Source organism: Panthera uncia, unplaced genomic scaffold, assembly GCF_023721935.1.
Source record: "Panthera uncia isolate 11264 unplaced genomic scaffold, Puncia_PCG_1.0 HiC_scaffold_1360, whole genome shotgun sequence".
Taxonomy (NCBI): domain Eukaryota; kingdom Metazoa; phylum Chordata; class Mammalia; order Carnivora; family Felidae; genus Panthera; species Panthera uncia.
Window position 1 is genome coordinate 662 of NW_026057987.1, and position 27,163 is coordinate 27,824.

General features: G+C 50.2%; 1 protein-coding gene across 1 annotated transcript; it reads right to left on the reverse strand.

Moving 5' to 3' along the window:
- Nucleotides 1–27,163, reverse strand: LOC125916961 (extended synaptotagmin-3-like; the record flags this gene model as incomplete). The annotated part of the gene is made up of 7 exons (XM_049623209.1): nt 26,678–27,163; nt 8,727–8,768; nt 6,149–6,283; nt 2,875–2,951; nt 1,305–1,371; nt 581–670; nt 1–56 (listed from the first exon to the last, which is right to left on the reverse strand). Coding segments are annotated over exons 1-7 (794 nt in total), but the record flags the coding sequence as incomplete, so codon positions are not given.

Consider the following 27,163-nt stretch of genomic DNA (forward strand, 5'->3'; position numbering starts at 1 on the left):
TTGATTCCTGGAGCGTCCAGCAGGTTGGTCAGGCCTGTCCAGTTGATCTGCAGGTGCTGCAGGGGCAGAGGGAGGCTGTTAGGCTGGAAGAAGCTAGAAGCCCAGGGCTGGGTCCCTCTGCCAAGCGCCTCACACCTGCCAGCCCGGGGAACCCAGCCTGCTGGTGGTGGTGGGACCTCTGCAGGGGCGTCAGGCAGGTGAGGGCACCTCTCAGTCTTGCTTAGGCCTCGGCTTGGGTGGCTGGGGCCGCGAGGCCCGCTGCTCTCCTGCCAGGACCACACGGGAGAGCAGGGCACACGGCCACAGGCCGGCCTGGACTGAGAGGTCTGGGTTACACCGTCTCCACCTCGGTCCCCCTGTGTGACCTCGGCAAGCCACTCTCCCGAATGTTTCCTGGTGTCAGGGAGAGCAGAGCCGAGCACCTCAGGCTGCCTTAGATGACATGAGACGAGCAGTTGGAGCAGCCAGTCTCGCCGGCCTTCGGCAGTTCCATTCTGGGACTCAGACTGGCTCCTGGGGCCTAGCAGGCGAGTGCTTTCTCACAGGGAACCGCAGGCCTGCGTCTTTCCCTGGGACTTACTGGCTTCTGAAGGAAGAACACCGTCACGGCTCCCACGAAGGGCTTGTCCACCAGGAGGGGCTCCAGGATGATCCGCAGCGTGCCCTGCAACTGGGTGGGCACAGGGGGCCAGTGTGGGACCTCAGCCCCACTCCCCCCTGCACCTGCTGTGCTCTGCCGAGGCCACCCCCAAACATCAGGGCCACCTGCTGTTCCAATAGGGACCACACTTGGGAAACAGAAATCTGCACACAGCTGTCACGCCTCTGCCAGCTACCAGGGGCCCCGAGCTAGCCACCACTGCCTTCCACGGGTGCAGAGGGCAATTTACTTTACCTCTTGCTCACGTTTCAGGCCAGCCCAGCCAGTGGGGACCCAGCTCCCGTATTACTCCTCTACCACAAGAGATCTCCACCTCCTCCTCCAACCGCCTCATTTCTAAGCACTGGTTCTGCATCACTCCATGAACAGAACCTTTCCCTTCCCTGGGCAGCTGATATCACCCTGGGGGGACTGTACAGAGGCAGGTGTGGGGCCATGGGGCCAAGCAGCAGGTTAATAAGGCCTAGTCACCTCTTCACGGCCAGGCGACCTCAGGCCTGGAGTCCCTTGGTCATCGTCAGCCTGTGTTTGGTGTCTGCACCTTTTCTGCAGCCTGCTCCAGCATGAGCCCACTTCCCCCTGCCCAGCCTCCCACCCCAGGGGCAGGAATGGGGGGTGGGCAGTCCCACCAGGCTCCACGTACCTGGATCCCATTCACGCCAGCCTGTATCTTCTGCAGCTCTGCACTGATCTCACAGTCCCCGATGTAGCTGAAAGTGGGGAGGGACGAAGGGCAGGTACACCACTCAGAGAGATCAGGAAGCTTGCCCAGCACCACACAGCCCAAGTCCAGGCGGCCAGCCACCAAGCCTGAGCCCTGTGTCACCTGGATATGGCCTCCCTAAAAGCCTTAGCCTTTCTCAGCTCTGCAAAAATACCGACGTGAGCCCAGACCCTGGGAGGCAGCTGCACCGGTCCTTTCACCCAGGTGTCTCATGAATATCCCTACCTCCGCCCACAAGGGCGGTGACTGTGGTCACCACTTTGCCCTGTGACACCCCGAAGATGTGAAGTGGGGGCTCTCGATGAACATATTACCCAGTCCTCCGCTACTGCTGTGTGCCTGCCCCGTCCCTGTTCAGGTCTCTTCCCCAAGGACACAGGAACCTGAGTCTAGCTGGCAGCACTTACCAAGTAATGGGCACAGGGAGCCCAGATGGGCGCCTTGGAGGGTAAGGATCATAGGACTCTGTCAAAGGGTCCTCTAAGGGGATAGAGAGCGGGGAGGCTTTAAATATCTGCAGGACAGGCAGAGAAGCTGGGTATCACAGAAATGCTGAGTACCCTCTGAAGAGCAGGGGTTGGAGGGGGGGGGGGAGATCTGTCTGAGCTGAGAAGCTAACTGAGTGCCAGACAACCTGATGTGCCTTAACTATTCATGCAAGGATCCTGTGGCAAAGTTTTGGAGCCAAGAGTGACCAACAGCCAATATCATCCCAACACACTTGAGACCAGCCCTCAAATGGGGATGGGTGTTCCCAGAGTTGACTCTTGTCTTCCCAATATGCTCTCGGTGCCAGCCTCTGGGCTAAGGACAGGAAATGAGGCACTGGAGAGGAATGGCAACAACCTGGAACTTTAGGAGTTGATCCTTGGTCCTTTAAAGCACAGTTCAGATCTCACCACCTCCAGGAAGACTTCCTGGATTGAATGTCCCTTCTCTCAGACTCAAGCCTGCTACAAACATCATTCCAAAGAGGCTCCTTTGCCCAACCCACTGAACTAGTCACTCATGTGTCTTTGCATCCTTGTTTTCCTGAGGTGCAACGACTCCAGTTCTCCCACAGATTTCTCACAGCCTGTGCTCAGAGCTCCCTGGGCTTTACCACAAGTCCCCATATCTTCTTGCCATACTTGCTCCCTCTTTCTACACGCTCTTTAAGGCAGCTGGTCTGACCCTCCAGGTGACTAGCCCTGACTTCCAAGAAAGTTCTGCTGTCTGGGCCTTGGCACCCGGAGCATGCTTGGTGCCTAGTCTTATGGGAGGAGCTGGGCCTGGGCTGAGGGTCAAACAGCTGTGGCTTCCCTGGGACCATCCATTATTCCTGATAGTCGGCCCTGCTCCAGCCCAAGGTGGTGTGGATATGTCTGTTGTGAGGCGCTTTCACACCCCAAATTCGAGTGTAAGTATGCTACTCCGTCCTCAAACTGACTGTTCTCACACAGGGTTCCCTTGTGCCCTACACCCGGCCCACAAAGGCAAGAGGGCTCACCATATCTGCAGGTCCAGGACCACCTGCCTTCGGTTGCGCTTGTTAGTGTGTGCCTTGACGCCGTTGACCCTGGGGCACTGGAAGAGAGGCCAGAGGGCTAGGTCAGCAGGGATCTGGCAGCAAGGGATGGCTGCTGGCCCCTCGCCCAGCACCGGGCTTTGTCCCCAACAACCAAGGTGGCCTCTGCATTCCCGGGATGAGGCACAAACAGAAATTCACACTGCTGCATCTGTCCTGGGCACTGTGATACTTCCCTCCCTAGAACGCACACCCTTTCTTCTCTCTCTTAGTGCAGGTATTTACGGAGTACCTGCTCTGTGCCAGGCACTGGACTGGGGAGAAGGCCAGGAGCAAGATGGGCTGAGCCTGCCCTCATGGGTTGGAAGCCCAGCAGAGGAGACAGTGGTGGGGGAGGGTGTGATGAGATTCAGCCCCTTGCTGTCACATGGGGATCTGGAGATTTCAGGAGCAACCTCCCCTGGTGTGGGCAGAAGTTAGTGAAGGCTTCCTGGAGGAGGAGGCATTTAAACAGTTCTGGCCTATGAGTAGGAGTCGGCCACCCAAGGGCAAGGGAAGAGGGCAGGATCCCTGGCTGTGGGATCTGACCCTAAAAATTAAAGTGCCCTGCCCTTGACCCAGCCCTCCATGACCCAGGGTCATGGTCCCCCAGCCTCTGGGGCTGAGGGCTGAGCTGCTAAGTAATGCCTCCTACCCCAGGTCTCTTCGCCTTCTGTTAGGAGGCTATTGGGCATTGGAATGGGGGTCTGATTATTATTTACGAAGAATAAAAAGCAAGTATCATTTGAATTTGAGTTATAGTCATGCTGAAGTAGTGAGGGTTGAAGTTCACTAATGTTTGCAATCTAGTTTGAAATGCATTTTAAAAAAAGATGATGAGGTGGGGCACTGGGGTGGCTCAGTTGGTTAAGCGTCCGACTTCGGCTCAGGTCATGATCCCGTGCTTTGTGGGTTCGAGCCCCGCGTCGGGTTCTGTGCTGACAGCTCGGAGCCCAGAGCCTGCTTCGGATTCTGTGTCTCCCTCTCCCTCTCTGCCCCTCCCCCGCTCACACTCTGTCTCTCTCACTCTCAAAAATAAATAAATGTTAAAAAAAAGTTTTTTAAAGATGATGAGGAAAAATAGATGCATGGATATGTGCTAAAGCAAAATATAGCAACAGGTTAGCAGTTGTTTGATTCAGATGTCTCGTGGCATAATACTCTCACGTCTTCTGTATGCTGGAGATTTTTCACAATGAAATGTTGGAGAAAAAAATTCGGTCAACCACACTAGAGGATATTCCATTATCTTTCTGTTCTCCCCTTAGAAAGTGCCATTTACAAATGCACTGTCACATGAAAAGCCTATCCAAGAGTATGGAACCAAAAATGCAGGGGAAAAAGTATTAATAGGGACATCTCGAGTGGTTTAATTAAAATTATTATGTAGTCTTTCCACAGTTTGTGATATGTGTGGTAGGTCAGCTTTTTTAAATATATAGTTTGCTGTGGTTTATTTTTGCCATTCTTTCTCATATTTATTTAACATTTATTTTTGCCCTGATTTTATATTTTTATTTTTTTATTTTTATTTTTTTTTTGAGAGAGAGCGAGAGCACGCATGTGAGCAGCAGAGGGAGAGAGTGAATCTTAAGCAGGCTCCACGCCCATCATGGAGCCGGACACAGGGCTCCATCTCATGACCCTGAGATTGTGACCTGAGCTGAAATCAAAAGTCGGACGCTTAACCGACTGAGCCATCTGGGCGCCCCATGTTCTTTTTCTTTCCTGTCGAAGCTTCAGGCCACGTCCACCCTGGTCTCCAGGGCCTTCGTATTAAAGACCCAGAAAAGCCAGTGGAAGACTGGGGAGCAGGGCGGGGCACTGTAACGGACTTCCCACAGCCTGGAGCCTCTAGGCCTGCTTCTGTTGTGACAAGGGACAACTTCCCAGCAGCATCACATCCCACAGGCATCGGGCTGTGTGGTAAACACAGCAGTCTGCCGGCTCCTTAGCTCTTAGCCTGCTGAATCCTTCAAATGCCAACTCAGACATCACCCACTCCCGGCAGCCTTCCCTGACTACCCCATTCCCCTCCACTCCTGAATTCACGCATTCCTCTACCATTGTGTGTACACGGCCCTGTTGAGGTCCACCAGTTTATACGTCCGCCTCACACAGGACAGAGACCTTTGTGAAGGCAGGCGCATAGCCACGCCCATTTCTGTCTATGGTGTCTCACTCACAGCCATGTTCCATAAAGTCTACATGAACGAACCAGGGAATGGACAAATGAACCAACAGATGCTGGGACAAGCCAGTCCTGGCTGAGTCCGAGTGGCATAAACCAGAATCTCCAGGGCTCAGGCGGCTAGCGGGGCAGAGTTGGGACACGCCCTGGGGCAGGCAGACGGCTCTCAGCAGGCTGGCCTGCACTCTGGCACCTGCCTGCCCCACAGCAGACCACATGCTGGGGCCTCTGATTTCCCCAGTGATGGACATCACAGCAGTTCTCTGCCTGGAGGATGCTTTTCTTTTTTTTTTTTTTAAGTCAACTCTACACCCAACATGGACCTCAAACCCATGACCCCAAGATCAAGAGTCATGTGCTCCAGCGACAGAGCCAGCCCGCCAGGGGTTCCTGGGATGAATTTTCAAACAGCAAAAATAAGACTCACAGCAGTGGGGCACTTTAGGGCAGCAGGAACGGGGCACAAGGGTGGACTAGGAAGCTGTCAAGAATAAGGACCTGATGTTGGGTATGTCAGATGCAAACCTCACCTATCCTGGGTCACCTATTATCTTCACAGAACTAGGGTTGGGCTTGTGATGCTGCTTGCGAGAACCAATCATTTGGTACAGAACTATCCACTGTGTTGAGGCACTTCCTCTCTCCGTGAAGGTGTGCTCTCCCAAGCTGATGCCTTAGCAAGCATGACTTGTACATCTTTGTATCTGGCCGACTGCCACTGCCTGGCATGTTTCCAAAATTTGGCTGAAGAAAGGTGGACTTATTTCCCATCTTTCCTTTTTGTTCTCTCAGAGCCAGGCTTCCTTAGACCCTGCAGAGACGGTGGGGCCGGGACTCAGGGGTGAGGGGTCTATACCGAGGCTGAGAGGCTGAGAAGGGCAGGTGGCAGCCAGGCCCCCAGCAAGGTCCCCTGGGATGTTCTCAGTCAGGAGCGAATGACCTGGGGCAGGGTTTGGGACAGAGAAAAGGCTGCAGAGCAGATACAGGCTGCCCCTCCTGAGACATCACCCACCTTTTGTCACCCACCTTTTGTCCAAAGTAGAGCTTGGTGAAGGTGAAGGTCTTCAGGTGGATGCTCTTCTCCCGGATCTTGGGCTCGAGTTTCTCCCGGAACTTGTTCTCCATGATCATACTCAGGTAGGGCCAGATCTGAGAGATGATCTGTGACCACAGGAAGAGGCTCTTGGGGGTCAGGTCTGTTTCCCCCACCCAAGACCCAGGGCTACCCAGAACAACCTGGCCCCGGGGTGGGGGGGGGGGTCCCATGGCCCTTACACTGCAGCACCCACAGGCCTGTCTGCCCACCCATCCACGCAACTGTCCATCCATCTATCCATCAAACATGGCATAACTACAACAGTTGTTCTCACTCTGGCCCAGGCAGTGGGACCCCAAGACTTGGTGCTGTTTTGCAGAACACCACAAAATGGTCACTCAACTTAGTATTATGAAACTTTTGGTTCACTGCTAAAATGTAAGCTATCAGAATCAACATTGTGGTGTAACCAGGAAGGAGCAGGTGCCAGAGGCTTAAGGAAAAAGAATCACAGAAGAGAAAGTTAAATTGCTTCCTGTGGATTTAATTTTTTCTAACAATCAAAAAAAGGCTGCCTTGGGCTGATCTCTGCAGAATGACTCATGGCGTGGGCCTGGAAAGTAAGCATGGGACAGGGGAGAGGGAGGGCAGCAGAGAGAGGTCATAGTTTAAAGATGCAGTTCCTGTTCCCCAGACCCAGCATCGGAGGAGCCCGAGGCTGAGAGGTTTCAGGGCACCACTGCCTCCATCTCTCTCAGGGGCCCCGTTAGGGCTGGTTCCATCTTCCTGCCTCACTGCTTTGTCGTCTACTGAGTGCATCCTGAGCATGAAGCTCCATGGGACACACTGGGTGCCCCAGTGTGTGGTTTGTCTACACAGTTGTCTCCCCACCCGTGCCCTGAACTGAGGGTGGGAGCCTCATCCTACAGTCACATGTCCCCAACACCTTGTGTGGGACTCTGTGTGTCAGTGTAAGAAAGCAAGATGTAACACACGAGGGCACCCATGAACTAGGGGACACAGGCAGGAGGGACTCCCCTTTGTGGGCACAGAACAAGGTCTGTCCCAGGGGCCCTGGGCCCAGCATTAATCCACAGAAATCTGGTCACTCCTCTGAAAGCAGCAACCTACTTCGTCCAACTTCTACCCATAGGCTGGGAGCAGTGTTCTTTTTTTCTTTTTTTTTTAAATGTTTATTTATTTATTTATTTATTTATTTATTTTAATTTTTTTAACGTTTATTTATTTTTGAGACAGAGAGAGACAGAGCATGAACGGGGGAGGGTCAGAGAGAGGGAGACACAGAATCTGAAACAGACTCCAGGCTCTGAGCTGTCAGCACAGAGCCCGACGCGGGGCTCAAACCCACAGACCGTGAGATCATGATCTGAGCCGAAGTCGGCTGCTTAACCGACTGAGCCACCCAGGCGCCCCAAATGTTTATTTATTTTTGAAAGAGAGAGCAAGTGAGCGAGCAGGAGAGGGGCAGAGAGAGAGAGGGAGACACAGACTCTGAGGCAGGCTCCAGGCTCTGAGCTGTCAGTACAGAACCCGACGCAGGGCTCGAACCCACAAACCATGAGATCATGACCTGAGCCAAAGTTGGACACTTAACTGACTGAGCCACCCAGGCACCCCTACTGGAAACGGTTTTTGATCCACACGGCATTGACATCTTTGGTAACACAGAACTATCAACTTTTGCTCAAAAACCATCAGGAAGTCTTTTCTTAGACCTAACTTAAGTCATTCCTGCTATGGCTGTTCTAACCAGAACAGAGGCAAGGTTCATATTAGAAAAAGTCCTGAGTCAGAATACTTGAGTGGGTGGGAGGATCCACGAGCTGTCACATTTAGGGGACAGATGTGGGCTGTCCAGATAGGGGCCAGACTCTGTTTCCTCATCTGTAAGAAAGGGCTAGACCCAGAGTTGGAGCCTGGGGGCCCCCCTGAGGCATCTGGGAGCAGAGCCTGCTGGGAGTTCCCTGAATGATCTAATAGTAGTCACACCAGTGATGACAGTGTTCATGACGTCCCAGGCACTGTGGGGCACTCATTACCTCATTAACCCTCACAGCCTCACAAGGCAGGGACCGTAATTATTCCTGTTGCACAGATAGGGGGAACCAGCTCTGAGAGGTGAGGCGGCCTGCCCAGGGTTGCAGAGTCAGTGCTGACAGATCTGGGCTGGAGACCAGGTAAAGTGTGGCCATGGCCTTCCTCCCTAGCAAGCACTGATCTTGGCCTCATGGGCCACTGGGGGTGCTGCATTTTTCTCTATACTTCTCTGTGTTTTCTAACATTTCAGCTGTGGCCATGCATTAGTTTCACACTAAAATAAATTTTGTTTTCTTCTGTTTTGTTTTAAATAGAATCATTGGTAATGAGAAGATCCGGGAGGGTGGGAAGGGGAAGAAACCGGCAGAAGGCAGCCGGCAGTTACTGCCAGGAGGCCCCTGTCCCTGTGCGTGGCATCGCTGATGCCCCGTCCCCGGGGTCCCTCAGCCTAGGGCCAGGAGGATGAGGCCTAGAAGGAAGCCAGCCCTGCCGGACCCACCCCGGCCTTACCTTATTGGCCCACTCGACCCGCTCCACATCTGGGAAGTGGATCTAGGGAACAGAAACCCCAAAGGTAAGTTAGACTGAACACCTGCCCATCCCTGAAAACCCAGAAGCACAGCAGCCGGGCAAGTCCCCGCTCCCACCCCACACGCACCTCTGCTCTTCCTCCCCGTCCAGCACCCACTTGGCCAGAGACTCAGCCAGCCCTGCCCCGGAGCGCACCGTCTGGTGCGGCAGGCAACCAGACCGTACCAATGCACGGTCAACACTGACACTACTGGGCTTGGAAGCCCTGCACATAGGTGTGCGGTTCTGTAGAGACTGCTCCTCTCTCCTGCCCCCCCCCCCAACTGCGCCCTGCAGCCCACAGGCTGGAAGGGCAGGGCTGGAACCCCGTCGCTTGCTTACGCAAATAAGACCTTCCTTCCCAGTGGATACACACAGTCCCCACCCGGGCTGGCCCAGGGTACCACCCGACTTCGTTCCTTGCCTTTCCCTCCTCCTTATTCCTTTTAATGCCACAAGTAATCATGGACTCTGGAGAAAAACTAGAAAATACAGCTAAGCAAAAGGAAAAATATTTTATCACAGAATGCCAAGGGACAACCACCGTTAACAGGTCCAGCCTATTGCGGAAACAAGGCTATGTAGTTCCCACAGAAATTGAAGTCACCGTGTGTTTTGGTAGTCTGCTTTTTTCCACCTAGTGTATGTAGGATTGTATTGATTCCTAAGGTAACAACTGCCCGTTTGAAAGCCATTTTCATAGGCAACTGGAGAATGGAAGTGTCCCCCTCAACTCCCAGGAGCCCCTCCCCAGCAGGCCAGATCTGTGGTCACATAGGGGAGCTTCCTTCAGGTCACAGCCCCTAGCCACTGTGCCTGCCGGGTGAGTCCTGCCACTTCCTTGGGTCAGGGAGGGAGCTTGGGGGGGGGGGGCTGGGGGCAGGTGAAGCAACAATCCTACTGGCTAACCTTTGCATCACCTGAGGGTGTTTAAGCCCTTCCTTGCAAGAGTCTTAGTCTCTGCCAGTGTCTGAGCTTCTCATAGACCCCCGCCCCAACCCCCAAGGTTTTCAGGGACAAAGGGGTAAGACTGTAGTGGTACCTGGCACAAAATAGGGATCAGTAAATGGTAGCAGTGGCTACCATCACTGTCACCAAAGTCCTCTGAGCACAAGGCCAACTCAGGATCAGATTCATGGTGGGCATTGGAACTCCCAAGGTCAGGAAAGGAGATGTGTCCATGCAGTTCACACTCCTAGTGCACACCAGGCCCTGGGCTGGCTCTGGGGATGCCCTGAAGGCCTAAATGTAGACCCCGGCCTAGACCACTTGCCCAAGAGGAGAGCCATTCCCAAAGGAGTGATAAGCAATTCAGTCCTCTTAAGGAGTTTTTAACAACCTTGAGAAGTCAAAGAAGCCCGGCGCTTCTGAGACTCCTGGAACATTGAGCCATCAGGAATTAGGGTCAGCCCATCCATTTCAGCTGGGGAGAAGCAGCCTACTCACCACCCATTCCCTGCTGCTGCCCTGGGTCAGGTCCTAAGCTGGTAGCAGGCAAATGGAGGGTGAGACCCTTTCATTGCTCCCTATCACACTGCCCACTAAAGCACACTAAAGAAAAAGCTCCTGCACGTGGGGCTGAAACAGACATCCCCACTGCTCTTTGGTTGCTCCACTCATTACTATCTTTGACTTTATTTCTTCCAGGCAGCCTTTCCTGATCTCTCAAGTCAGAGACAGGTGTCCCTATTATGTGTCTGCTGGTTCTCCTTTGAGACACTTAACACACCTTAATAGACCTGCTTGTCTGCCTGCCTCCTTACTAGACTGGAAGCTCTCGTGGGCCGACTCGGCCGTGTTCCCTATTAGTGCCTGTCCCTGACACATGAATATCTTAATAAATATTTGTGGAATGAATGAATGCATAAATGTATGCAAGGCTCTTGCCCTCAAATAGCTCCTAGGCTGGCAAAGGAAGCAGACAATAAACAGATCATTCCAAGTACAGGATCAATACCAAGGTGTGGGGAGTGGGACCCCCACAAAGGAGAAAAGTGGGTTACAGCTGGGCTTTCACTGGCACCTTTGTCCCTCTGCTGCTCAAGCCTGCTGGCTGGACCCTTCCCTCTCCTCCGTCCATCCTGCCCCCTGCACTCCCAACCTACCCCGGGGCACATCTTATGTGCACACCCCTTCCACCGACCCCCTGACTCTCCAGGGGAGGACCCAGAGGAGGATCTGTACCCCTGGGAACTGGGTTCTGATCTCCTGCACCCTGGAAAAGTGATCCAGCTTGGCAGGTCTAACCCTGGCCACACTTAGGAGCCGGCTGAACGAAGATTCCTGAGCTGCCTCACACCTACTGACTCACAGTGTTTCAGGGTGGGGCCTGGCAATTTATTTTTAACAAGCTCCTGGCAGGATTCTGGAGTTCCATCAGGGTTGGCATCAATGACCAGCCCGCCCCTTCCTTTAGATGGGCCCACACTCACCCTGACAATGCAGACAATAGCGGGATGTCCAGGGCCTACACTGTTTTCATGGTCTCTTGGCCAGCTGCACTTGTGTTGAGGCTCCCTGCTAAGAGATTCCCCTAGAAAGTGAGTCTGAATGCCCTGACAAGAGCAGCAATTCAGGCCAGGAAAGGAAGAGGCCATCAAGTCTCTACTCTGCCTTAGGCACCCTGCTGGCTCTCCCTCGGCCTAAATCTCAGCACCTATCGTGACTCGCCAGTGAGCTGATTCAAGAGCCAAGCCACCTTCTCTGTGATGGCCCTAGAGTAAGTCCTGGACCAGAGGATGACATCAGAGTGATGGACATTTAGGAAGCAATTACTCAGACCCAATGTTCCCTCAGTTTGATGGAGACAAATTAGTCATATTTCCATTATAGTTGGCCTTTTTTTTCCCCTACTCCAAATTCTCAAAGTTATTGCATGCTTTTATCTATTGGCTTTATATTTTAGCTTTTCCACTTAGGTCTTCAATCTGTCTGAAATTTTTTATAGCAGATGAGATAGGCCTCTACTTTCATTTCTCTCCACACTCTAAGGCAGCAATTTTCTAGTATCACATACCAAAAAAAAAGTCTATCTTTCCTCCTGACTTGTGAAGTGACTTCCCTCATATGTCAGCTTCTGCTGTGTACTCTGGTGTGTTTCTGAACTTGGCATTGAACTCTGTGGTCTGATTGCCTGTTCCTTGTCAGTCTCACACTGTGCTAATCACTCTAGCTTTGCAACATGACCGGGGTTGGGTGATTCCCTCTGTTAGCTTTTCTTTTTCAAACTGATTTAGCTAATAGGAGTTATTTATACTTCCATATGAATTTTGGAATCTTGTCAATCTTCCCTCCAAAAAATCCTCCTGGATTTTGATGGTTATATTCCAGAACTTATAAATTTGTAGGAGAAATGACAGCTTTACAATATTAAGTTTTGTAGCCATGAGCAGAATATTTCCCTTTATGAATCACATTAGGTTGCACTCACATTTGAGATCATAAACCTTTTCCTATAAAAATCCCATATATTTTTGTTAGATTACTTCGTGGGTTTTGCAGTTATTAAAAATGGTATTTCATTTTCTGGGCAACTTTGTTGAAATTTGTTGCTAGTTCTAACTGTTCATGAATTCGCACAGATTATTTATACACATGAATAATCTCCAGTAACAATTTTTTTCTTACCTTCTCTTAGTTTGTCTTTTGGTCACGCCCAGTAGCAGTGATCTCGAACAGCTCTACCTTGTTCCTGGCCTCAAATGGAAGTTTTTCCATGAAGCGTGATTTTTGCTGTAGAGTTTTAGAGGACAGCCCCTATCAGGTTGAGGAAGCTCTTCTCAATAACTTAATTTGCAAGGACTTTCATTATAAATGGGTATCGAACTATATTCAACACGATAGATAATGAGACAATCATGTAATTTTTTCCTCTTTGTCCATTAATGTGGTGAACTTAACTGATGTTTGTTTATAAAACAAAACCATCTCTAGTACTCAGGAAACGCCCCATTTGAAGTAATACATTTAGGTAGCCTGATATCTCATTTAGGTTTTATACACTTAGGATTCAAAGTGATACCTACAATTTTCGTTCTTGTGCAATTCACACCCAGTTTTGGTACAAAGATCTTACAATAAATTATAAAACTAGTGGGACAGCTTTTCCATATCTTCCTATTTTCTGAAACAACCTGTAAATAATAGGAATTATCTCATTTAAAAGAAAAAAGAAAAAAAAAAGGGTGCCTGGGTGGCTCAGTCCGTTAAGCGTCCAATTTAAGCTCAGGTCATGTTCTCCTGGTCTGTGAGTTTGAGCCCCGCATCAGGCTCTGTGCTGACAGCTCAGCCTGCTTCAGATTCTGTGTCTCTGTCTTCCCCTCCCCCGCTCATGCTCTGTCTCTCTCTCTCTCAAAAATAAACATTAAAAACAAAAAAAGGAATTATCTGGTCAATGAAGTTTAATGCATCTTAGCTATAAAGCCATCTTGGCCTGAGGCTTTTTGGGGTAGGAAGTTACCATTCCTCTTTTTAGTGGTTAATGGTGTATTCAAGGTCTACTTATCTCTTATTGTGGCAATTTCAGCATTTATATTTTTCTAGAAATATAGTTTATATAGGCTTTCAAAGGTATTGATATATATTTGCTTATAATATTTTATTATTTTTTAAATGTTTATTTATTTTTGAAAGAGAGGAGTGCGAGTGGAGGAAGTGCAGAGAGAGAGGGGGGGGACGAAGGATTCTAAATGGGCTCAGCGCTGACAGAAGGGAGCCTGATGCAGGGCTCGAACTCAGGAAATGTGAAATCATGATCTGAGCTGAAGACCGAAGCTCAACGGACTAAGCCACCCAGGCTTATAATATTTTATTACTTTTAATCTGCTTTATCTATAGTTATTTCTGCATTTATCCCATATTTTATTTTCATCTTTTTCTATTTTTTAATAGGTCTAGCTTGACAAAGGTTTTGCCCATTGTATTGATCTTCTCAGAGAACTAGCTTTAGTTGTTAATAGTTTTCTTTCCCCTTTACCATTATATTAACATTTTTGTTCACTTTCATCGTTGTTTTTTATTTCCTTACCTATTTCTTTGATCTAAACCTGTTGCTCTTTTATGTTCTTGGAGTTGAATTTATTTTCAGTTTTTGGTTTGTGATAAATTCAAAGTTTAAATTCCCTATGATTTTTGGCATAGTGTTTTCATTATTTACCTCCCATTTTTTTGTCGTTTCCATGATGACGTTTTAAACAATAATTTTTTACAATAAGTACTATTTTTAAATATTTAGGCATGTGAGGTTTCTAACACTGCTTATTGCTTTCTGATTCCATTTCTTTATGGCCTGCACAGTCTGTAGGATGGCAGTCCACTGGAATATATTGATAATTCCTTTGCGGCCTAGTGCATGATTAATTGCTAGGGCTGTTCCATTTATGATCAAGTTATTAATCATGTCCTTTGTAAAAAAAAAAAAAAATATCGTGCCCTTCAAAAATTCTTTATCCTTGTTTCCTCCTTGCCTACTTCTCATTTTCAGAGAGGAATGTATTAGAGTTTCCAAGTCCAACTGTTGCTTTATCTTCTTCCCTGTGCAGTTCTGTCAGTTGTTGGGTTTTTTACTTCAAGTTTATATTATGCAGCATATATATGTCCATGACTGTTATCTTTTAAAATTACTATTCCTTTTATAATGACAGAACATCCTTGTCTTTAGGATATATCTGAGTTACATTCTACTTTATCTGATATGAAAATTGCTACTCTAGCTTACTTTTGTTTCAAAGTTGCCCAGTTTTCCACCTTATTTTCAAACTTTTTGAGTTCATGTGATCTCATGTCATTTAAAACTCACCTTAGTCCCTTTTTAGCTCCATTTTACAGATAAGGAAACTAAGGCTCAAAAAGGTTACTTACAGGCACTAGCTGCGGAGTGCCAGAGCGGAATCACAGATCCAGGTCGGTCTCACCACAAAGTCCCTGCCTGTCCACCCCACCCCTCTCACTCCTCTTAAGAAAACCTTACATAGTATTATCTTTTCCTCTTTTATAGAAAGTCTAATTTAGCAGAGGGTTGCCCTCATGGGACCTGAGTCTTCATTAGCAGGCCATGCTTTATAGCTTACAAAGGACATTCTACACTTTCATTTCATCCTCCTAATACTCCATAAGGTGTACAGCAAAGCTACAATTATCCTCATTTTACAGATGAGGAGAGGCTCAGAGACTAGTTGGTACCTGCCAAGATCACCCAGGTGACCAGAACTCAGATTTCACCCGCATGTAATTTGAGCCCAGCCTTCAAGCCTTTTTTCTCCCTGCCTTCTCCACCTGAAGTGTCAGCATTTGAAGTGCATTTCTTAGGGTCAAAGTAGTCTTTGTGCATTTAAAATTTCACCTCTGTAAGCCTTGGTTTTCTCATCCGCAGGATGGGTACCATGCTACCAATTTCACAGAGCTCCTGAGTAAATGAGACAATGCAAGTGCTCGGTACCTTCCCTGGCTCAGAGTAAATGCTCCAGAAGCTGTTACTGTTGTTGGCAGTTGTATAGACCCTGAAGGTGCAGACACTGACGTCTTTGTCCTCAGGTACATGCCAAGAACAATGTCACCTGGGCTATGCGTCCAGTTCTGTCTGACCCAAAACCCAGCAAATTCTCTACGGGCTCCCCAGGTGCCTGCGGCTCTGCACTTTGGGAAACACTGAGAAGAGAGACAACACAGTGAAAGCGCCTGAGGCTGAAGGAGGACCACAGTTGAGTGTTGTTTCCCCGGCCTCTGCTGATTGGCTGAGGGATGCGCCCCTAGATAGGCTGGGCCCAATGCCTGTGAGGCGCCTGTGTGAAGCTGTCCAATGAGGGCGCTCCACAATGAGGCGGGGCAAAGGGACCCAATCAGAGCCTCTGTGCATGTCTTTCCCTCAGGAGGTAAAGGAAGGGAAAGCTGAAAAAGACGACTGGTGGCCCACTCTCAGACTGAGTCCTAAAGTCACCGGAACTTTGGTTCCAATACCTCACAAGGCTGGGAGTCTCTGACACCAGAGAGCAGGGAGACATCCACGCCTCCTGGCAATGCAAAGGGCTACACTCAGGCGGGTGTGGGCAGCGGTCTTAAACTTTTCCTTACAAAACCACCACCCGGAGACCTCGTTAAGACGTGGATTCTTAGTGAGGTCCCTCAGAGATTTCGATTCTGGGAACTGAAAACTTGGGGCAGGAACCCGACAGCTTGTATCTTTAACAAGCTCCCAGGTCATTCTGATCACAGTGCTGGGGCGTGTTGAAGAATGAGTGGACAGTCCTCCCTAGGCTAGGGGACCCGCTCAGACCCTGGGAGAAGGTGACTCCTCCGCCCCCCTGAGGCTCCTGACGAGGGCTCCAAAGTCACAGCTGTCACTTTGTCATCAAATTCTTACACTCCAAAGTCACAGCTGTCACTTTGTCATCAAATTCTTACCGGCAGCCTATGGACCTCAATTCTTTTACAAAGGGAGTATCTTTTGTGCCACGAGGAGCAAGGGAAGGCAAGGGCTAGCAGATGAAAACACAGTATGATGAGTCTGCCTGGCTTTGGGCGCTGCTCAGGCCCCTAAAAAGGTGAGCCACTTCCACCCGGTAGCTGCTTTCTACAGCCAAGCAGCAGAGGTAGGACGTGCCACCAGGGGCCCTGAGGAACAGGGTCTGGTCCTGACCCCCTTTCTGCAGCCTCAGGTTTCTCCCCATTGAAGGAAGTGAGGCTGTGATGCCTATGCTGCCCAGGTCTACAATCAGGAGACAATAAACGCAAATCTACTCTATATGGAGACAAATTAAGAGCTCTAGCAAGGTGGGGCGTCTGGGTGGCTCAGTAGGTTAAGCGTCAGACTTCGGCTCAGGTCATGATCTCACAGTTAGTGGGTTTGAGCCCCATATTGGGCTCCGTACTGACAGCTTGGAACCTGGAGCCTGCTTGGATTCTGTGTCTCCCTCTCTCTCTGTCCCCTCCCCACTCACGTGCTCTCTCTCTCTCTAAAATAAATGAACATTAAAAAAAAAAAAAAAGAGCTGTAGCAAGGTTCATCCCCCTAGAACATGGACACTATCCTGACTGCTATATTACAGGTGTGAGCACTTACCCAAAGAAGGCCTGGAAACTCTTAAAGTTGCCCAAGCCCGTGGTCAAGTCACCAAGACCTTAGATGCCTGCTTTTGCCCCTCAGAGAAACTTAAGTAGACGGGGCCTCGGCACCCACCGAGAGCCTCCCTGTGCTAACTTACATCTTGCTGCTGTTAGTGTGCTTGGGCCAAAGCTTCCCAGGCAGTGGGCTCATATTTTAATGACAGCAACGTTTTAGACAATGGCAGTAATGAGAGCTCAGAGAAGAGATAGACTGTAAAGCAAACTCAAGTCAGAATTCCAGGCTAGCAGAGGCCACCACAAAGGCGCCACACATCAATGCTTCATCTCTAGGTGGTCGTGCTTTACTTCTTAAACCCTTGAGGAAAAAGGATTCCACAGCAGTGAGGAAACGGAGCCAGAGTGATGGCTGTGTCCAGCAGCGTGGAGCCTAGGCAGGCCCCACAGATGGACTAGGAGGCCTGGACACCAGCTTTGGGCCACCAGACCCTCTCAGGAGGCAGGGAGATTGGAGGGCTTCACTTAAAAGGCCTGCGTGTCACCAGGTGAACCCGGCTCACTCCCTGTCACAGGGATGGTAGCTCTTCCCATGGGAGCAGCCGTGTGCAGACACACAGACACAGAGAAAGAGACACACAGACATACAGAGATAGAGTATGTTCCTGTGCCTCTTTGTATCTCAAAGACCTGAGACACACGCTCCTGTCTTTCGAGATAGATTCCTTCTCTGTGGTGCCTATTCAGTGGTTCCTCCTCTACCAGAAACTGGTCCCTCATTTCATTCACTTGTTTTCTGGTGAAGAACAGCCTTCGTCCCCTTTTCTCTGTTCTTGGGAGGTAAACATTTAACCTTAAAAATTGCTTTTAAATCTGTCCACTCTTCTGCTTAAAATTACCCTGCTAAAAGTGCTTTAAAGGAAAAAACATTTTGCCAACTTGAAGTTCCATTTAGTGCTGCTCTAAAATCCATAGGCTATTTAACAACACACCCAGCCTGCAGACTGGCCCAAGCCAGCTGGACCCAGTAGAAGGGGCGGGGGGGGGGGGGGGGGGGGGAGGGGGGGGGGGGGGGGGGGGGGAGACACTGAGCAGATAAAACTCCAAAGGCAGTCACCGGCCATGAGAATACTGGTGCCAAGAACCTGTCACCATTTGCTGAGGAGTAAGGGCTTGGAGCATAGAGGGACTACCTGGGCTCTAGAGAGTCTTTGTTTCAAGGAGGCCTGAGTGTAATGCTAAGTCTCCAGACAGTTCAGTCACACAGTTAGGTTTGGTAGTGCCCAAAGGTTAACAAACATATCCTCTTGCTTATCAAACTAGTATAGGCAATGCCTCAGAGATACTGCAGGTTTAGTTCTAGGCCATTGCAATGAAGTGAATATTACCATAAAATGAGTCAAATGAATTTTTTCGTTTCCTATACGAAAGCTATGTTTACACTATACTGTAGTCTAGTAAGTGTGCAATAGCATGTTTTAAAAAAAGTACATACATTAATTTAAAAATATTTTATGGGGCGCCTGGGTGGCTCAGTCGGTTAAGCGTCCGACTTCGGCTCAGGTCATGATCTTGCGGTCCGTGAGTTCGAGCCCCGCGTCGGGCTCTGTGCTGACTGCTCAGAGCCTGGAGCCTGTTTCAGATTCTGTGTCTCCCTCTCTCTCTGACCCTCCCCTGTTCATGCTCTGTCTCTGTCTCAAAAAATAAATAAATAAATAAATAAATGTTAAAAAAAAATTAAAAATATTTTATTGCTAAAAAATGCTAACCATCATCTGAGCTTTCAGGAAGTCATAATCACTAATCACAGATCACCAAATATAACAATGGTGCCAAAGTGTGAAACACTGCAAGGATTACCAAACTGTGACACAGAGACACAAAGTCAGCAAGTGCTGTTGGGTAAATGCACTGATAGACTTGCTCGATGCAGGGTTGCCACAAACCTTCAATTTGTAAAAAAAAGAAAAAAAATGCAATTATCTGCAATGCATAATAAAATGACGTACACCTTAAAAGACCAAAAAATGGAGGAGCGCCCGGGTGGCTCAAAGGCCTGACTTCAGCTCAGGTCATGATCTCACCGTTTGTGAGTTCTAGCCCTGCAATGGGCTCTGCGCTGACAGTGTGGAGCCTGCTTAGGATTCTCTGCCCCTCCCTTACTTGTACATGCGCATAAACTCTCTCATCATCAATACATAAACTTACAAAAAAAAAAAGAGAGAGAGAGTAAAAAATGTAGTATCGATGCTGTTAAGGCCACAGTGAAGTGGGAATGAGAATCTTTAAGTTGTTCCCAAGCCTTGACCTATCAGTTTAACATGTAGGAATCCATAGCAAGGAACTTGTGAAACTTGAGACTAAGATTCATGCAGCATGTGAGGAACAGATTTTTACCGAGCCCACTATGTACTAGGCACCAACTGAGGAACTGCAGGTACAGATCGGAGCAGGAAACACACCTTGCCTCAGAAGAGCATTCAGTCTGGAAGAAAAGTCAGATGCAAAAATAGGTAGGTGCAAGTCCAGGAAGGAAGTGGGGTGACACAGGTTCCGGGTGCTGCGGGGGCCTGAGGAGCAGTGTCTGAGATTGGGGAGCCTGAGCTTGGATTTGAAGGAAAGGACAAGGGAGCCCCTGGCAGGTCAGAGGGAGAAATTCCAGACAGACACAGGAAACACCCCCACCTCTGCTAGCCACATGAGTAGGACAAACCTGAAACAACTGAGATAATCAATCAATGTTAGAGCAATCTTTTAAGCAGTGTAGGGTATATTCACATTAAGGGTATCATAATCCTTAAGCATGTTTTTGAACAATGTTATAGAATGTTAAGAACAAAAAAAAAAATAAGAAAAAAAAGGGTGCAAGTTTTTTAAGAAACCATGTTTGTATACTTTCTATACAAAAGAAGTACACACAAATAGAATAATGTTATCTCTGGGTGGAGGGACTGTTGGTTCTAATTCTTTTAGGCCATTTCCAAATATTCTACGATGGGAATACTTCCACTTGACAACCAGAAAAAAAGATTTTTAATCACTTTTTATAACCAGTTACTTAAGAAAGTAAACATGACATGGGCAAAGGAATGGAGTGGGTGATTCTGGGGTCTTGAAACATCCTGTATTTTCCTGGCTCTTTCCTCGGAGTGTCTGGAGGTCCTGGCACCCTGCAATGGGGTTTCACGGCCAGGAGCGGCCACCCTGAGCTCCTAGAGAGAGAGGGCTTGCAGGAGCTGGGCCCTGACTCCCAGTGTGGCCTGAGGGGGTCACCTCTCATACCCTTGGCTTGAAAGGCAGGGTAAAGAGAATGGGGCTTTCCCCTTCCCCTTTAATAGTCCCCACTGGGACAGAAAACACCTTTTAACTCTTCACTATTTGCAGTGAAGAAGGAGGAAGAAGGAAATCACTTTCCTCAGGCACATGTGAACACTTTGGGGCTACAAGCTCTAGGTTTCCTGAGATGAAAAACCCCTGGAACTCTCCCAGGAAATAACTGAAGGGAGGGGTAGGAGGGTCAGGAAGGAGGAAGGGAAGGCAAGGCCGAATCTCCTCTGTGTGGCTGGGTTGTGACCTTCAGGCTGCAGCCCACACCCTCCAGCGGCCCCCCAGTGTCATTGGGAACATTCCCACTCAAGTGCCAGCTCAGCCTGCTGTCAGGCCAGGGCCAGGAGACCCATGGAAGCTGGTGAGCAGCTCTTCACACTTCCTGCACGCTGGACAGGGGGCCACAACAGAGGAGCAGGGCAATGGCTGTCCCCTTCTTGGCCCTGATCCTTGTCTACCACGTGACCTTCCCATTACTAAGGTCCTCAGGTACTTAGCTGGGAGACAAGACTGCTGTGGACACTTCTGTCGCAGAAAAATTCAGCCCCTTCTACATAAAGCAACGGGAAGCCTCGTGTGAGTTAGGGTATCACAAGTTGCTGTCCCAGAATCTTCTCACCCCAGAACGAGATTATGAGCTCAAGTGACCATACCTACCCACAGTCCCCATCCCTTTCCCCAGCCAACATCACCCAAGTGTTGCTTTGTGGGCCACTTCCAGCCTGGGTTAGATCCCCTCCCCCAGGCTTTCTCAGAGCCTTGCGCGGCCACCTCATAGGACTGATCACACTGTATCAGGAAAGCCTGTTCTAGCGGGTCTGAATCACCATCTAGACCAGGGGTTCCTTGAGGTCAGGGACCAGGTGTCACTCATATCATTAGTCAGCCTGCAGCACCATGCCTGACACATTGCAAGCCCTCGATAGATGATTCCTGACTGAGTATAGGAATGAACACATGGATGCCTAAGATCCCTGTGCTGGGCCTGGAGGGCAGACGCCCACGTTCTGTCTCTTTAATTGCCCAGCCATGGCCCGAGACATGCTAAGTTCATAAAGCATCACTAAGATGTGGGGCAGAGACTCAGGGGGATGACTAAATCATGCTGTGCCTCTTCCTTCCTGAGGACAAGCCTGACTCCAAGCCATATGCATGACCTCATGGGACTGCAGGGACCCCACAAGTAAGTCCCCTAACTCCAAGCAGATCCCACAGCACTGGCTCCAAGAATTGAGCTCAATTGAGTGGCCAGCCCAGCTCAGAGCTGTCATTGCATTTACTTCCTCTAATTAACAAAAGTATCAGAATGGGACAGACCAAGAGCGCCTGGGTTCTGGAAGACTGCTGTTCCACCCACAGAAGGAATGTCAAACTCAGCCCCAGGAAAGCAAAGCACTCAACCCTGGTCTTCAACCTGAATGATGCACAGGAAGGCCTGGAGGGCAGTATCCTGGAGACACTGCCGGGAGCCCTGGAATGCTCACAGCTTTGTGTGAACAGTTTTCCCTGGTGCTTGCCTCACCTGATGTCCCCAGGGCGCACCCAGTTAGATGATGGGTAGGCAAGAAAGACTGCAGAACCCGGTCCTGTGGGTGGGTGGCACTACAGAAAAGCCAACTTGGGACTGATTCATGATGACAGACTCCTACAGCTGAAAAGACTCCAGAGGGCATCTCCTGGAGTCTCATCATTTTCAGAGGGGAACCAGGGACCCAGGGAAGACAGGGGACCTTCTCGAGTTCCCCTGGTGAATGAGCATCAGACTCCAGGTCCCTACCAGCCACCACATCACCTCAACCCCCACCCCCATCCCAGCAGATACTGAGGGTTAATTGTCTCTAACAAAGCTGCCAACTGATTGCTATCAGCTGGCCGGAGAGCAAGTCCGGCTAGACGGGAGACCCAGACAGACAAAATGCCAGGCTTTCTGATAGTTCTTCCCCCACTCTACTCAGTCTCAGGCCTTCATCCCCCAAACCTGGGGCCAGGCAAGGCTCTCACTGAGGTTCCCTCAGCACACCACACAGAGAACTGTTGTGATAGGGCAAAACACACCTCTGATAAACCAGTCAGGTTTATCAGGTTACTGAGCACAGGTCAAGGGCTTGATGAATATCCTGAAAGGGCACGGGGCCTTGAAGGAGAAATCTGGTGCACAAGGTCAGGAGGGCAGCCGGCCAAGCTTCAACCAGCCGGCCAAGCTTCTGCCCAGGCCTCGAGGAGCAGAGCATCGAAGGGACCCTGCAAAGGATCTTGAGGAGCCCAGAGCATGAAGATCAGAAGGGAAATGACTTCTGGAGCGCGGTCACTGGAACTTAAGGACCTATAGGAGCAGGTCCCAGAAAGAGCCAGGGGCCCGGGATGGAGTCTCACTGCCATGTGCTACCCGTTCCCCTTGCTTGCTTTGCCCTCTGCAGCCACTGGGGGTTTCACCAGCTCTGCAGTGGCAAGGACTCCACTTTTGTCACTACCCGGTCCACAGTCCCCAGCCCTGGCAAGATGAGCTAATGGAAGATGCTCCTCATTCCTTGAAAAATATATCTAAAAACTGTGTGCAAGATATATAAAAAAACATTCGCACATGAACAGTGAGGGGCAGCCATTCCTCTGTTCAGAGGATGAGAAGTGGGGACAGCTCGGCCTGCTCTTTCCGAGTGGCCAGGCCATGTTCACAAGCCAAGAGGACCCACGGCTTCTTCACTGGTGACCCCTCGCAAAGCAGAAGAATCCTTTATTCCAGCTCTCTCTTCCCTGGAAGGGACCCAGAGGGAGGGCAGGGCTGTGTGAATGAAGCTTGACCAGAAACAACCTCCTTTTATAGGTGGGGACGCTGAGGCTCAGGCTGGGAAATGAATCTCTAAGATCCTTTCTTATGATGCCCTGGGGGCAGCAGCTTGGAGCAGTGTGTTGAGGAGTCTCACAGGCAGGGAACATTGCTCCATTGAGAACTAAAAATGCCCACTGTGGTCCGGCAGGGGAGACTGGCTCCAGCTCAGCCTGGCCTGGGCCTCCTCTATCCGCTCACAGGGGCTTGGTGCAAATTAGAACAAGGTGCTCTTTCTCAAGCAGCCTGTGGGCTGGATTCCCCACACTCTCCCTTCAAGACCCTCAAACTTTTCTTCAACTCTCCCCAACTATTGGTTTGCCATGTGTTAATTTGTAAAAATATTTCTTGATACCAAAGGAGGTCATAAGCCATTGACCCCACTTCTGTGCAAGAAGTCAATTCTCAAAACAGGGAGGACGGCACACTGAAAGGTCCATATATAAGGATAAAGACACTGGTGCTGTGAAATCGTGGGCAAGGGTCATGCTGCCCCCACCATACCCAGAGCCATGTCTCTGTCTTCATCAACAGTATGCATTCCTCACAACAGGGAGAGAGTATGCAACCAAGTAGCTTCCAGGTTTTCCACATCATCTCCCCGTTTGGCAACCTTCCCGAGGAGGCAGGGCAAAAAGCCCACACCTGAATCTAGTTGCGTGCTCTACACAGGTGTTCACGCAGACGACCAACCTCCCCAGACCTGCTTCTCATTCTAGATGCCCAGCTCCCCAGATTAGAAAACGCCTTGGAAGATTCCTGGATCCCTCCCTCACACTAATCTAAGGCCACCAAGCACCCAGAGTCCCACTCTTACACATCTATTGTACTCCTCCTCAGTCCTCAGTACCACCATCTTGGCTTAAATCAATTTCTCATCTTGTCTCTCTTCTCCAGCTTCACTCCCCACCCCCCATGCTGCTTTTTACAGCATCTTTCCAAAGCCTTCCAGAGGCTCCTTGTGGCCTTCAGAATCAGGCCCAACTTCCACCAAGCCCGCCTCAGTTTGGCCCCTGTCCATCAACCCTTACCACACACTCCAGCTGAACCAATCCAAACCATATGGTGCTCCCTCATATACTGGCCATTCTGTGCCTCCATGCTGTGCTCGAGAGCCTCCCCCAGCCTGGAATCCCCTTTGCAGCACCACTGCCTCAGTCCAAAATGTAATCCACATCCTGGCTCACCAAACTAGCCAGCCAAGCCAGCCAGGAGAGTCTGAAGACTGCAAGCTGAGGCCAGACTCCTCCCAGGACTCTGCCAAGGCAACAACAGGCTGTGGTCTGGGGACATTTTGATATGGAAACAAAGCCAGATGTCCTTTGCTCCATGCTTTCAACCCTTGACTGGACCCTGTTCAGACTATCTCTGGCTTCCCTGAGACCTCTATGGCAATTACCTACATGCATCCACTTCCTGCCCCAGACTGTCCTCTTGGAAGGAGAGACACCATCACCTTCCTCTGTGTGTCCCTAGACCCAGCCGGGTCAGTCCTGGGGTATGGTTTATGAGATGAGGTAGCTTCCTGTGTTGTCTCACCCATCAGGCTGAGCTCCCCGTTGGCTAGTTTCATGTTGCTCCTGGTGTTCGTGTGCAGGGGGGCAGGTGATGGTGGTTGGGGCATGTCAATGCCCCCACAGGATCTGATTCTTGCCTCAATTTTGGAAACATTACCTTTTGCAAACAACTAAGTGTCTACAGGCCTCCCTAATACAAGAAGGGGCAGAAAGAAAGGGCCGTCTCCTGGTGAGGACTCACAAGCTCCCCCTCATGGATTGATGCCACCATGGGGTCACAACAAAAGTCTAGCAGGCATCCAGTACTCCCTCGACAATAAGCAAGGAGCATGGATAGGCCCAGGCCTGCTTTCTGGGTCCACATCTTTCAGGATCACAAGCCCCCAAAGAACAATCAGGATAATCAAGTTTGGGAGACAGGCTGCAAATACTGTTCCCACGGCTGCTACCATAGAAAAGTTGTCATTGTGATTATTGTGCACCCTTAGCGGAAGGTTTGGGCCCCCTCACCCTCAATATATGTAAACCAATTTACAAAACTGTATGGTCAATCCATATATTAAATATCAGTGTTATGAACTGAACCATATTCCCCAAACTCATGGTGAAGTCCTAACCAGGACCCCGGAATGTGACTGTTTTTGGAAAGAGGGCCCTTAAATAGGTGATTAAGTTAAAATTAGGTCCCATTAGGGTGGACCCTAACCCAATGTGATTGGTGACCTTAAAGGAAGAGGAAATTTGGGGACACCTGTGTGGCTCAGTCGGGTAAGTGTCTGAATCTTGAAACTCTGGATTTCGGCTCAGGTCATGATCTCACGGTTTGTGAATTAGAGCCCCCATCAGGCTCGTGTTGACAGCTTGGAACGCACTTAAGATTCTTTCTCTCCCTCTCTCTCTGCCCCTCCCCTGCTAGCTTGCACATGCACGCTGTCTCTCTCAAAATAAACTTAAAACGAAGAGAAAATTTGTATACAAATATATAGAGGGAAGACCATACGAAGACATGATGGAGACAGCTATCTACAAGCCAAAGAGAAGCCTCAGAAAAGGCAAACCCTGCTGACAATTTGGTCTTGACCAGTTTCCATTGTTTGTGTGACTGGGTTTGTGTTTTTGTGTTTGTGGTATTTTGTTATAGCAACCCTAGCAAACGAATATAGTCAGGCTTAATTTCTCTCGTTTTAAAGATAAACATAAAACAGATCTTTCTAATTGGTTCTTCTCACAAGCACTTTGGAGGCTACTGTCATGGCCTGACTGAATTTTAGAATACGGGCCTCAGGCCAGAGGAAAAGAGGGGCCTGGGGGCCTCTGGACATCTCCCACTGTGGGCCTGAGTGTGTCTGGAAGAATCAGAGAAGCACCCAGAGGGGTAGGTTTGCCGCAGACCAAGCCTTGGACCAAACACCCTTCTTCCAGTATTTCCCAGACTCACCGGATCCCAAGATTCACCCAGGTGCCTCAACCCCACCTGGGAGTTGCCAGGTGGGGCTCTGAACTTGTTTTTGTTAAGTGGGCCAGGTGATTCTCAGGACCAGAAGCGTTTGAGAAACCCTAATACAGGCCCTTCCACACCAGGAGGGGGGTGTGTAGTTGTGGAGTGTGAGTATGTGTGTGTGTCCGGGCAGGTCTGAGCATCCCACCAGGCGGAGGCAGGGAGAGAAGCTCGTGATCCAGCCTCCCAGCCCACCCTTCAATCCCATCTCTAGCCCGCCCCCTCCCTCTGTCCGGACCTCTGCGGAGGCAACTAGGCTGAAGTTTCTGTCATTGCTGTATTGGCGGATCCGTTTTGCGCCTTGCATTCTTTCTTTGAATCAACAGGTGAGTGGAAGAAATAAATGCCTTTTGCTTCCCTCCCGAGAAACTTTGCAAAGTACCAAACGCCCTTTTTTTTTTTTTTTTTCCTGGGTGTGGCCCGCCCGTAACTTTTCTCCCAGGCTCTGGGCCCTCAAATGAAACCTAAGTTCCCCGCTCCCCGAGCTGCCAGACCAAGAGGCGGGTATGAGGCTGAGGGACGTCGCGGCGAGGGGTCTGTGCGTCCTGCTTGGTGGGGCACCAGGTATTCGGATCGTGGAGCGCCGCCCCCAGCTCCCCCGGTGACAGTAGGTTCCTTCCGAACCTCCAAAGGCATCCATCCCACCTCTGCCCCCCTCGACCCTGCTCACCCAGGCCGGCAGGTGCTGGCCCCGCAGTTCGCGGCTAATGAACTGGCGTTCGTTGTCTAGGAATTCGAATGCGGCCGCAAGACGCCCGAGCTTCCCGCGACGGTTCCTGCGCCACCACATCCACAGCAGAGCGCCGAGCAGCAGCCAGGTTATGCTGAGCCCCAGGTAGCCGGCAAGGTAGACCGGCGCCAGGTAGAACAGCACTCGCGCCACAAAAGTGTACAGCTCAGGCAGCAGCTGGCTGGACAGGCGCGGCTCGGGGCTGGGTGCGCTCTGGCTTCCCTGGGCACCGGGGGCGCTGGGGGCGCCGGGCTCCTCCGCTTGCATCTCGTCGCCACCGTGTTACCCTTTCCCAGAGCTTCACCCAAGCTCAGGTCCACGCGTCCTGACACCAGGGCACATCGGGCCTCCAAGCGCGAGGACCCGGCCGCCGCGCCGCACCTGCCCTGAGGGACTCGGACTCGCTGGTGAGGTCTGGGCGCTCAG